Below are 12,745 nucleotides of genomic sequence, written 5' to 3'. Positions count from 1 at the left end.
TGGATGCGAGAATCGATATCTGGTAGCATCTAAGTTGTCCGAGAGAGTTTCACGATAAAGGAACAGATCTCTGCCGATACTCTCTATCCGACTATCGTAGCAGATTTGCGTACTTTTGCAAGGTTCTCCAAATTAATACAAATTTCTAACTACCGTAACATCGAGATATTATACATCGTAAGGCAAAGTTAAGGAGAGTGGCGATGACCTCGGAAACGCGAAAAATATCTCAGAAGATAGAATTTTGATGGCGCGAAGGACAAATGTTCGTGATGGTTTTCCCAATAGCGATTCTGATTCTCCCTTGACGTGTCTGCTCGGCGCCACTTCCGGCATCGTGACAACCACCGTAAGCCCTAGGACGCCCTTACAGCCTCCTTTACATCGCATATGCCCTTCTCGCTGTTGATGAAAATCCAATTTGTGAAATTAGACGTTTGCTCGCTTTGAGACAAAGTAAACCGCGTTTCTCACAGGTGTTCGGCAGATGGCGATGATGAGATATAGTGCAACAAAGTGAAATTTTGCGCGCGTAAATCTAACAGGATTATAATGTAACAGAAGCACAACAAAGAGGAAACTTGTGATGAAAAAGGAAGAATATATTGCCAACGAAACTCTTTTGCTCCATTTTCTTTCGTAGAATTATATTTCACTTGCGAGTATTATAGCAGGTCTGCCTTTGATACAAAAATCATAAAAGGTTTACGTATGTGCACGTATATTTACGCTGTATGAACGACACTCGAGTATTACACGCATGCATTATCGACAAATAGATCCACGTTCGAGATAAGAGTTCCTCTTTGATACTTTCTTATGGTATAAATAACGAGAAATTATCAGGAAGTATGTTACAGTGAAACTGCTCGTACTTCGTTACTTTTACTCGCATGTATGACACCTGCAACGATATTCTTTGTTGAATCAATAAATAAAAGCGCTCCCTAGCGTACGTACAAGACTAGATCTTGAAATATAAGAATCGACGTAACAATAAGACTAAAAAAGTTCGAAATGAAAATAATTCGCCGAAACGGCAAAAAGAGAATACCTGACACAAAAATAACGATACGGTAAATCAGCGTCCCGTTTTAATTTTCATCGATCAGTCGTCCAGCAAGCAAGATGTGTCAAGCAGCAACGGCGACAAGGTAACAGAGACGAAATATTATCGAGTTAACGCACGCGAAGTGGTCGCAGGAATGGCTGACGGGTGCGAGAGTGTAATGCACTTACGTCACGCGAATTTCAGACGAAACAACTGGTGGTGTAACGAAAATTTAGCGTCACAACCGAATGTGCTAAATATAAAATGGATGGCTGTTGACCGAAAGAAAAATGCTCGACGATACGGTGCCGCCGTTTGTTCTCTTACAAGATTGAACGTCCACGGTCGACCCATTTACCAGACCCTCCTCGTTACACGAAGAGACGAAATCACCAGTGCTATTTAATCGTGCGAATTATATCACGCGTATCTCGCGAATTATTACACGACAGTGATAATAAGGCAAATCTAATAAAATTTACTTCTCATTAAAAAGTCGTACCAAAACAATTATTTATTAATTGGTTTATTTATTAATTCTTAAGAAGATACATATAAATAAGAAAAAATGGTAAAATTTGATTAGTATAATAAAAGTAATATATGCCTATGATCATTCTAAAATATAAAAAGTGAAATAGTCTTACGTTCATTGGTATATTTTAAGAACACATACATCTTTTAACGATAGTTGCAATGTAACATCATTTTTATATTACACGCAAGGTATGTCAAGTATTCCTGCTTTAAGGCACAATTTGAAATCAACAATATTCAGTTTAACAAATTATAACTTCTATTCGTTTTCCATCATGGAATAACGCGGTGGTGTCTTCCATATTGCACTGGACGTGCGTTGTAATCTACTCCTATCTATATTTTCAAACATTTCAGTTAAATCTGGTGTGCACATTCTTCTATCAAAGAATTTATAGACTGCTTTCTTCGGAATTTATCGTTGCATTGCAAGTTCATTTTCGCGTATGTACGCTAAAATTGATAAAAATTCGAGTACTCCATGCATTATAATGTTTATTAACTCATTAAGTAAAACAACACTTACATTGCGCCTAATGTGGAATTGTACGCCTTGGTCTGGCTTCATCGTCCGATGTGTCGTCGTCAGGTTTACTGTGCAAAACAGAAGTGGACCTTACTGTTTGGAGCTATATTTTGGATAAAATATCGAATGAATAATAGCTTGTGTTTTTATAACAGAAGAATACTTTGATACTGTTTGTAATGTTACCTGCGATGTCATCATCTGAGTCTCCTTCTTTTGCTTCGCTAATAAGATTTTTTTTGCTTTTTCGACAGATCTTCGTGCCAGTTTTTGAACAATGGCTTTTTCTGAAATTTTTTCTTTTTCAAAGGCCTCGATTCTCTTTCTTACGGGCACATTTTTCTTCATTTCATTTTGAATGTCCTGTTTCGTCATGTTTCTATTAGACATTTCCCTTTCACGGGATGGCTCATCTTCTGCGAATAATTCTTCGAACTCGGTGAGTCCAATCGCTTGATTCAGCTGCTGAACCTCCTCCTGCAGAGTTATTGGCGACCGTGATGCAAATTTAGGTTCATTATTTTTTCCTATACTACTAGCCAAGTTTTTATTAATTACTACCGTTTCGTTTGATTTTATTGGCGATAAAGGTTCTACAATTGCGGTAGCGTCCATCATCTTCTGCGTATAAATAGAATTGATGTCCATCGTGGAATTCATAAGAGGAGTAAATTTCTCAAGTGCATCCTCGCACATTGAAGGATCTTCAATATCATTTCTTGCTGATGGAATTACTGTATCATCAATAATATTAGAATATTTACCCTTCGTGTTTTCACTCCGTGAAAAAGTTCTCTTTATATTACTATCTCTTGTTGTCATTGAAGACTTTAATGGTTCAATCCTTTCTGGCTGTATTGCATCTTCTTTTGAAATTGTTTCGCTTAAAACATTCTTTTTTGTTTTACTATGTTTTGTAGGACCATTTGTGTTTTTTTCATCTGAACTACTTCTAGCACTTTCCTTTTTTTTAGGTCGGCCTCCACGTTTCCTCTAAAAATCTAGAATATATTTAACAACGTTATAGTAGTATTTATATACACAATGTACATACAATTGTATAAGCAATTAGATTTTGACGCATTAATTAACCGATATCAAACATTATTGGGTACTACATATAAGGGTTAGTATTGATTAGTAACATAAGATATGGGGTAAGATTAAAAGTATTAAATTTCATCATAATATGACACAAACATTTACATTACTGTCATCATCAAGAGTTAGCCTTCGTAATTTTGTAACAAGTGACATTGACTGCTGCTTTTTAATATTAATTGCAGCTTTTATTGCAGCCTTTCTTTTTGTTCGGTCAATTGTTGTTTCCAGCACATCCCCAGTTTTTACATCTTTATTTTCTGTTTTATCATGTACTGCTGAATCTGTTACTGTATTATCAGTATTGATAATATCATTTTCTGGGATAGTCTCTTTACGGCGATAACCTTTTTTCTTCAAAACTTTCGGCCTCTTTGTAGTTGAAGGGCCAGGGACTGATTGTGGTATTTCAGCAATTAAACCATGTAAATAATCCAGAGTGTCTTCAAGCTGGTTGTTAATATATTTTTTAACACCCAAGGAATAATTATGTATATTCGATATATCTTTGGTAATCATTTCTTTAATCTCCTTCTTTGATCCAGTATCCATATTTAAAATCTACGAATAAATGATATATATTTAATATATACATTAAACTATACTTTTTAATAATACATACCATAATTTAATATTATGGTTGAAATTATGACGTATATAGCAATTAATACATACACATATGTTTAGTTCTATTAACTTAGAAGCACATGTAAATTAAAAAAAAATATATATATATGAAACAATAATAAAATAATGAAGTAACATTGAGAATAGAATCTAGTTTAATTACACATATATACCCTTTTAATAATTCCGTTCCTATAAATTTTATTAAATTTACAGTGAAGCTTACAATTACACTAATGCCAATGAATATTAACGTATGCGTTTATTATTACACTAAATAAAAATGAAAGTAATGCAATGAAAAATACAATATACCTTAATGGAAATAAAATAAGTAAATAGCGAAGTATTTATTAATATTATTATATAGCATTATATTATATTATTATAATATTTATTAATATTTACTTACGTTTTACGTTTGCACAAAAACTATAAAATTTTAAATATAAAGAGAGATTTATAACAGAGATAAAGCAAGTCACAGAAATTAGTGTCTTTCAATGGCAAAAATGCGTTAAAGGAAGTGAAACGATAATCTCCGTCTCGCGTCACAAGCGGAACTGCGTCAGTTTTGCTCCTTGAAAGTACACGTAGCGGTACATGAGCTAGAGAACATTTCAAATCATGTTGTTGTTTTTTTTGCTTCGGAGTATCAAGATCGTGAGGACATACATAATATATTAATAAATAAACTCCGGGCAAAACAATGTCGCCGTTACGTTACCGTCGAACCGTCGAACAAAGACGAATTTGAATTCTCCGACTCTCCCCCGATCTGTTTATACTATACCAGTTTAAACGGACGCAATCGTAAAGAGTTCACGAGAGTTATGGATCAGTATCTACGAGTATCTACCGTCTTTGCGAACATTATCTATAATTATTTATTTAATCATTTGAAAATATACTTGAAGGTTTCAACAACGAGCAATCTTGTCTAATAAATCTCACGATCAACCATCCTCTACACACAAGTCCTCTGAAAACATAACGACTTTTCAGTTCAATTTGAATCGTTGCGTTCAACGCCATCAGGGTGTCCTGCATAACGCGGGCATCCGACTAGGTGCTGATACCACATACAAGAACAAGTCGAATATGTGAAATAAAGCTTTTTAGCTTAAGGTCCCGTTTTGAAAAAAATACAGTTTGAACATGTTCGGTTGGCAATTGGCTTAATACACGCGTATGATAAATAACAAGATTTATTACATGATTTTACAAAATTTGTTAAAATTGATTAAGAAGTTACTTTCAAGAAGTAATATTTACATAATTGTAAATTGAACCCTATGTTTAACAAAATTAGGCATTCTTAAGTATTTGTTATTGTAAATTACTATTATGCTTCGTCAAGTGTGATTGGCGATTTCTGGAACACAGCGTCCATCGATGTCTTCAATGAAAGAACATAAGTTTAATAACCTAACTTATCGACGAAATAAATCCCTGGCCCCCGGGTAGCGTGTTAGGAAGCTTCCGTGGTAATTCTTTTAAAAGCAATTAACGAGTGATCTGTTCGCGAATTATTGTATTGTATTATATATTATGTGGCATCATGATATCATAAGGAATACAAGTCACTATGATTTCTTCGTACTATTTCACAGATGGAGTGTGCAAATTTGACTTTACAATGAACAAAGTCAAACGTGACAATGACAAAATTGTATGTGGCAAAACTGGATACCTCAATGTTATACAGTGTGTCAAGAAAGTGTTTGTTGTCATCTTATGTCTTTGGGAGGTAATTCTACACCTTCGGATTTGCGAAGATCTGTTGAAAAAGAGGATCACAAAATTGACCTCGAGCATTCTATTGCACGTATTGCGTGTTTGTGCGCGTATTTATCCATCGATGTATTGCAAAGAACAGTTTGTCCAATAGGGGTTTCACACGCAGCAATGGGAAAAATAATACTCTCACCCTGAGAGAATTGACCGGCGAGGGCGCGGCAGAGGCCATGGAAGCGCTTCGGTGAGGCGCGCTAGGTCCGTCGCGCCCCCCGGTTGGGTGCAAACTTAGGCGCTGGCAACTCAGCGCCCCGGGGCAGCAAATCAGCCCGGCAGGGGAACCGGACTGTCTGGCACGGCGGCTCCGGCGACGAGGCGCGTTGTGACGTGGCCGCATATCGCTCCATTAGGGGGTGTATTGAGCGCGGGGGGGGGGGGGGGTGTATCCCTCACACCAGTTCCCGGGCCCCTCTAAATCGCTGCCGGGACGGTCATCGTGGAGGTTTTAGTCCGTTGGCCTCTGCCACTACCACGCCGCTTTTTCCCAGAAGCGACCTGGTGTCCTCCACGTTAATAAAGAAAAAAAAAAAAAGTAGGAAAAATAATACGCCAAAAAGGTGTACGTTATAAGGTTCGCCGTGTGCGAAATTATGTCGTTTGACGAATATTCGATGGTTAGCCGCTAAGAAAATTATAACGCAATCCTTGGAAATATCTTGTTTACGGATGAGAGCAATCCTTCCGATAGCAATATTCTCGATCGTCAGACTGCCAAGATTTAGGCGTGTGAAAGTTCTGACATTATGATACAATGATACAGAGATTCAAGCAGGCTCGAGCAAGTTTGATTTATTCCACAGCTCGCTTTAGCGTGTAGATAAAATCAATTTGAAAATGGAATAGATATCATATGTTCGCGAGCAGCCAGAAAACAACACTGACGTTATTTCGTATCGCATCTGACTTTAAAAACGAACATAAAATGAAAATAAACGGTTTTTCATACAAAAATGCATACTTGTTACGATGCATCGTGAGTAGCAGAGTAACGCATATGTTCGTGTATTACAGCATGAACGTATTAATGAATAAATAATATATATATATTAAATTAAAATTTTTAATATTTTTATAATTTAATAATAATAATAATTACTATATTTATATAAGTATTATAAATAAAATATTTATAATAATATTATTAATATCTTTTTATTAGAACTAAAAATATAATTTAAAAATTTTTAATATTTTTATAATTTAATAATTATATTTATTTAAATATTATAAATAAAATATTTATAGTAATATTATTAATATTTTTTTATTAATATTAAAAATACAATCTTAAAATTTTTAATATTTTTAGTTTTATAATATCATTAATATTTTTTATTTATATTAATATATAATTAAAATTTTTGATATTTCATAATTTAATATATATATATCATAAATAAAAAATTTTTAAATTATATATTATACAATTTATATTATAGTAATTTCCATTTTTTCAAAATAAAAAAAATTGTATATTAAACAATTTAAAAATAAAGGGTAGAATATTTAAGTATTAATATTTTATAATTTAATTTTATAGATAATTAAATATTTATAGTAATATTATTATTTTTTATTAATATTTTAAAATATTATATATATATATATATATATATATATATATATATATATATATATATATATATATATATATGTAATATCGAAAAATAAGGATATAAATTTTTTTTTTTCGATTACTTACAATTTATTAATATTAAATTGAATATACAAATATAAATTGGACAGAGAACGATATTTAACGGAAACTAAATGCAATACTCGTATCTATATCAAATAACTTTACAGTTATTTGATCACTCTCGTCACAACGAATCTAACACACACACTCTCTCTCTCTAACAACTCTATCAATTCTCACGACTCTACTCTTCGACGACTCGAAACCTCTAACGACTCTACTCTTCAACGACTCGAAAACTCTAACGACTCTACTCTTCAACGACTCAATTAGCTCTGATCTCCGCCAATACACTCCTGCCCGGTCGTGCTCGTTCTTGCTCTCGTCCTCTCACACACATACACACTTTTCGGCTCACATACTCTGGCCTCTCGATTGCTATTTCTTGAAATATGAAACCGTACCTCTGTTTTGACGCTGCTTATCCTTTCTCGCGTCGCTGTTACTAGGCGCTCTTGGATGTAAACAAACCACGAAAGACGACGTACACGGTTTTTTCTATTTTCAACCGATTTCTAATTCAAATCTATTCTACGATATTACACTCGGCCTTTCCTGACAATCACATCTGCCCTCAGATGTGCTCATCATCGCTGCTCGCACTTACATCACTATCGTTAACATTCCACCACTTCATGTGATCGGCTGCCGTGATCGTGCTGCTCTCGCTGCACTACGTATCGGTCATTTCGCGGGACCTTTACTTTTAGTTAAGGAACTTCGGATGCAGCTTTAGTCGGGGACCGCCCTGTATGCTATCGCCTTCTTGCGTCTCTTGTTATACGGCCACTTGTCTCGGGCTTGGATCTTCTCGATCCGTCTCTTTGCGTCTGCACGCAACTGATCTCGTTCCTCTTGGAACACCACGGTCTGTTCGTCCTCGATGCTACTGCTCCTCTTTCGCTCTTCCTCTATCTTCCTCTCCGCTGTTTGTTTACCCATTTCACTCTTATCAGGGGCTTTGATCGTCGTGGCAGCATCGTGACGTTTTCGTAGGCTCGGTTCGTACATGGAAGACGTTAACAACTTACCATCTACCGAGACTATGATCTCTTCTTTTTCAAAGGTCTTCACGTTCATCGTGTTCTCGACAATCCCATCGTCGTCCTCGTCACCGACATCCTCTGTATATCGAATCTTCGTATCGATATTATTGGAGGGATTCCGCACGTGCAACTTCCCTTGTCTTTTCGTTCGCCTTGCATTGACTCTCTTCGAGTCTATCCGAAAACTTGAAACAACCCTCACACCCGCAACGCTATCCTTCTCAGTAAATTCGCAAATATCATCAACAACATCCTGTTGCTGTTTAGCCAGATTCTTCTTCCTCGTGATGTTCGCTAAGTCCTCCTGCTGGCCGCAAGAATCCGACGAGGACACCATCTCGTGGTCCACTTTACCAATCACCACGTATCTCGTCACTATTCTCCGTTCCTCCGACACTTGCTGTACAGCCGCCCGATACTTCTTCAAAACTTCTGCCAACTCTTCTTTATTTTCTTCCAATTGCGACAGTAGCTCAGTTCGTTCGCGACTATATATATATATATGTCGGGTTATCATTAGGATTTGAATCACGTAATGTTTCTTCATTTGAATTAGCCATTGTTTTACAAAACAGAGAATATATTTACACGAATAAACAAGGTTTTACAAAATATTATGAATAATGAATTTTGTTAATGATATGATTGATTAACAAATGATAAATTAAATTAGTAATTAGATTAAAGAATAATAAGTTTTATCGAACAATAAAAGGAACGAATAATATATCTTACGAATTACTAATTTAACGAATAATGAAAATTAGCGATTGATAAATTTACAAATATTGAATTTAATTTACGCTTTAAACAATGATCCGGGGTTCAAACGAATCCACGGTCAACGGGAAAACTTTAAACAATTTTATAACACAAAAATACGTTTGCTGAATCACTCGGTAAATTACTCGATGTATCACTTTCCAAGGCAATCACACGAATGAATATCTGATTAAAATCTTTTTCGTTATACGACTGCATTTGTTTGTTATATTCTCGCTGTAAACATCGAGAAGGTTCCAATCGTTGTTGTTAGGCAATATCTGTCAAAAGTTTGTTGTATACTCTTTGGAAACATCGAGAAAGATCCAAACGCCGATACTAGGCAATTTCTGTCTTCATCAAGCAAACGTTTATCCCGTGACCGTGGCTACGTTCAGCGACCAGTTGTCACCTCGAACCCACTTTCGCTTTTCACAAATGTCAAACAATTACAGATGACAATTACTTAATTACAGTTATGATAAAATCTAGGCTAAAGCATTAAAAGGCTTCCTCAAAATTGCATAGGGAAGGCTCCGGTTTTCATTTCATCTCCGACACGGCCATACTGACTATCACACGTCCTCGTGTGCAGCTAAAATACAGAGTTTTTAACATTAGACTCGGTGTAACTGATATTATTTACCATTCGATTAAATGTTCCAAATAAGTCAAGGGTCCAATTCAGCAACAAAGCTCTGTTCGAAAATTTGACAAGCAAGGAAATGAAAAAGAACTCAAATTAGTGTTATAGTTTGTATTCAAAGTGCCAGTTGCACTCCGTAAGTCACCAGTCAGACCGCAATGACACAACAGATCATTTTCGACTCCACACAAAGATCTCAGTTTGTTGAATCACATAACCACGTTGGATGCATAACAAAAAGCACAAGACACCAGTGAGGATATTATAGAAAGCGCAGGGCACCAGTGAGGATATTATAATAATACAAGCACTACACTGGGAGTATTATAAAAGGCGCATACACTACACTGGGAGAATTATAAAAGGCGCATACACTACACTGGGAGTATTATAAAAGGCGCATACACTACACTGGGAGAATTATAAAAGGCGCATACACTACACTAGGTATATTACTATGACCACAATGCGGCGTTAATGATTCCCAGAGATCAATGTGCTCGCATCGTTATTATCACCGTCGCTGTCATCACCGCAGACATCCAACTCAGCAGGAATACAACCATCTGGCATCTTTCTCAACTTGTCGTGTTTATCCTTATATGACCGTTTGCCATCTAGAGTTTTTAAAGTATATCTATCTCCCTCTAAAACTTCCGTTATCACGAATGGACCCTTGAATTTCGGATCTAGCTTTGTTTGGTTTCTCTCCTCGTTCTTACGTAACACAAAGTCACCGATATTAAACTTAACTATCTTCGCTTTCGTTTTGTCAAACCTGTCTTTATCATAACTGGCGCAAGTCTCTATGTTCCGTATCGCTTGTTGCCTTACATTGAAGATGTCTACTTCCTTTTCCTCAATATTATCAGGCAACAATAAACCATAGGGCCTAGCTGCCTTCCCAATTAATAATTCCAGAGGACTTGATTTGGTTACACGATTGGTAGTGCAATTCAAAGCTAATTGTATCTCCCCAATCGCGTCTTGCCAAGATCGCCCAGTCGTTTCCACCGTCGTTAACATATTTTTCAGCGTACTCATAACACGCTCTACCTGACCATTGGCCCTACTCGCACCGGTTGCTATTAAGTGAAGTCTAATATGTCTATTCTGGCAGAAATTTTGGAAATCTTTACCCGTAAAACACCTTCCTTGATCTGCTATTACCCGGCAGGGATTGCCGAATAAAAATATAGCGGACTTAAGTGCTATAATGGTATTAAAGGAATCTAATTTACGAGTATGATGCAGATATACAAATTTTGTGAAAGCATCAACCAAAACAATGATATACTCCTTCGAGTCACTCTTACCACTTAATTTACCCGTTATATCCATGTGTACCGTATGCCAGGGTATGCTGATCTTAGGTATGGGATGTAGTTCAGCTTGAACTTTACGTGAACTAGCCTTCGAAACTCGACAAGCATGACAGTTCTCAACAAATTTGCGAACATATTTCGCCATTCCCTCAAACCAGGAATACTCGTATAGTTTCTCAAGCGTTTTATCCCAACCTAAGTGCATAATGGACTGATGCACATGATTAATGACGGACCACCTGAAACCCCTTGGGACAATGGGCAAGCAAAGAGTTCTTCCTTTTCTCTGTATTTTACGATGGAGTGTACCGGACCGTAATTCATACGTATTCGCAATATCTTCCGCGAGCTCTTCATTTTGCAGCTTACGGACGATCTCAGAGATTTGTGGGTCGCGACGTTGTTCTGCTAACAACCAATCATCGGAGATTTCAGATAGATTGATTTCTTTCTCTACAATTTTGTTGATCGTACGATGATCCAGATCTACGGGGTTTCTCGAAAAGAAATCTACATGAGCCATTCGTTTGCCTTCCCGATACATAATGTCAAAGGTAAAAGTTTGCAGGTAAGCCCACCATCTGTAAACCCTGTCATTTAAATGTACCTTGTCACTGGATGCCTTCAGAGAATTACAATCAGTGACAACAAGAAATTCCCGACCGTGCAGATAGTGACGAAAATGCTTGATGGCGTTTACCACTGCCAGCGTTTCTAACTCATAAGAATAATATCTAGATTCCGCAGGGCTAGTCCGCTTGCTATAATACTCAACTACTCTATTTTTACCTTCGACCCTATGCATTAAGATAGCCCCAAATCCTTCGGAACTAGCATCCGTATGTAGTTCTATTGGATATTTGGGGTCAAAAATCATTAACACCGGCTCATTGATCAGAATAGAAATTACTTTTTGCCTAATTTTTTCATGTTTATCCGTCCAATTTATGTTCTTGCTACCGGAAGTAAGAACATACAAAGATTTCATTACCTGTGAGAATTTAGGAACAAATTTTCGAAAGTAAGAAGCTAAACCAATGAATTGCCGGAGCTGTGTAACAGTCGTTGGTGCGGGCAAAGAGCTCAAGGCTTGTACTTTACCTGGGTTTGGTCTGACTTCTCCGTTATGAATCACATAACCCAGATAAAGTACTGACGTCTTCAAGAAAGAACATTTAGAAAAGTTAAAAAAGAATCCGGCGTTTACAAGGGTATCTAGGACGGTGTTTAATCTTTCTAACGCCTGATCTATCGTATCGGCAATAATTAAAACATCATCCAAATAAACGACAACATATGAATAAGCAAGATCACCTAAGGCATTGAAAATGGCCCTCTGAAAAACAGACGGTGCATTCTTCAATCCAAACGGCATCGTCATGTATTCATATTGACCATCGGGAGTAACGAACGCGGTATATTCAGTCGAATTTGGGTGAATAGGAATTTGATGAAACCTGCTGGCCATATCCAGGCTTATAATGTATTTCGCCCTTCTCAGTCTCGCGATCTGGTCAGCTATGAGAGGAAGAGGGTACCGATCCGCGACGGTGTTTTTATTTAAAGCTCGGTAATCTACACATAATCTATCTGAACCGTTCTTTTTTTTAACAAGTAATATAGGGCTT

General features: G+C 36.5%; 1 protein-coding gene across 1 annotated transcript; it reads right to left on the bottom strand.

The window, feature by feature from the left end:
- Positions 1 to 1,377: 1,377 nt before the first annotated feature.
- LOC126867250 (uncharacterized) lies at positions 1,378 to 3,862 on the bottom strand. Its single transcript, XM_050621516.1, has 4 exons — positions 3,321 to 3,862; positions 2,301 to 3,107; positions 2,115 to 2,217; positions 1,378 to 2,041 (listed from the first exon to the last, which is right to left on the bottom strand). The coding sequence occupies exons 1-3, from the start codon at positions 3,765 to 3,767 to the stop codon at positions 2,122 to 2,124; spliced, it is 1,350 nt and encodes a 449-aa protein (XP_050477473.1). The 5' UTR covers positions 3,768 to 3,862; the 3' UTR covers positions 1,378 to 2,041; positions 2,115 to 2,121.
- Positions 3,863 to 12,745: the final 8,883 nt, after the last annotated feature.

Source organism: Bombus huntii, chromosome 7 (genome assembly GCF_024542735.1).
Source record: "Bombus huntii isolate Logan2020A chromosome 7, iyBomHunt1.1, whole genome shotgun sequence".
NCBI classification, from domain to species: domain Eukaryota; kingdom Metazoa; phylum Arthropoda; class Insecta; order Hymenoptera; family Apidae; genus Bombus; species Bombus huntii.
Note: the sequence above shows the minus strand (reverse complement) of the source record. Positions and strands in the feature narration are given on the sequence as shown.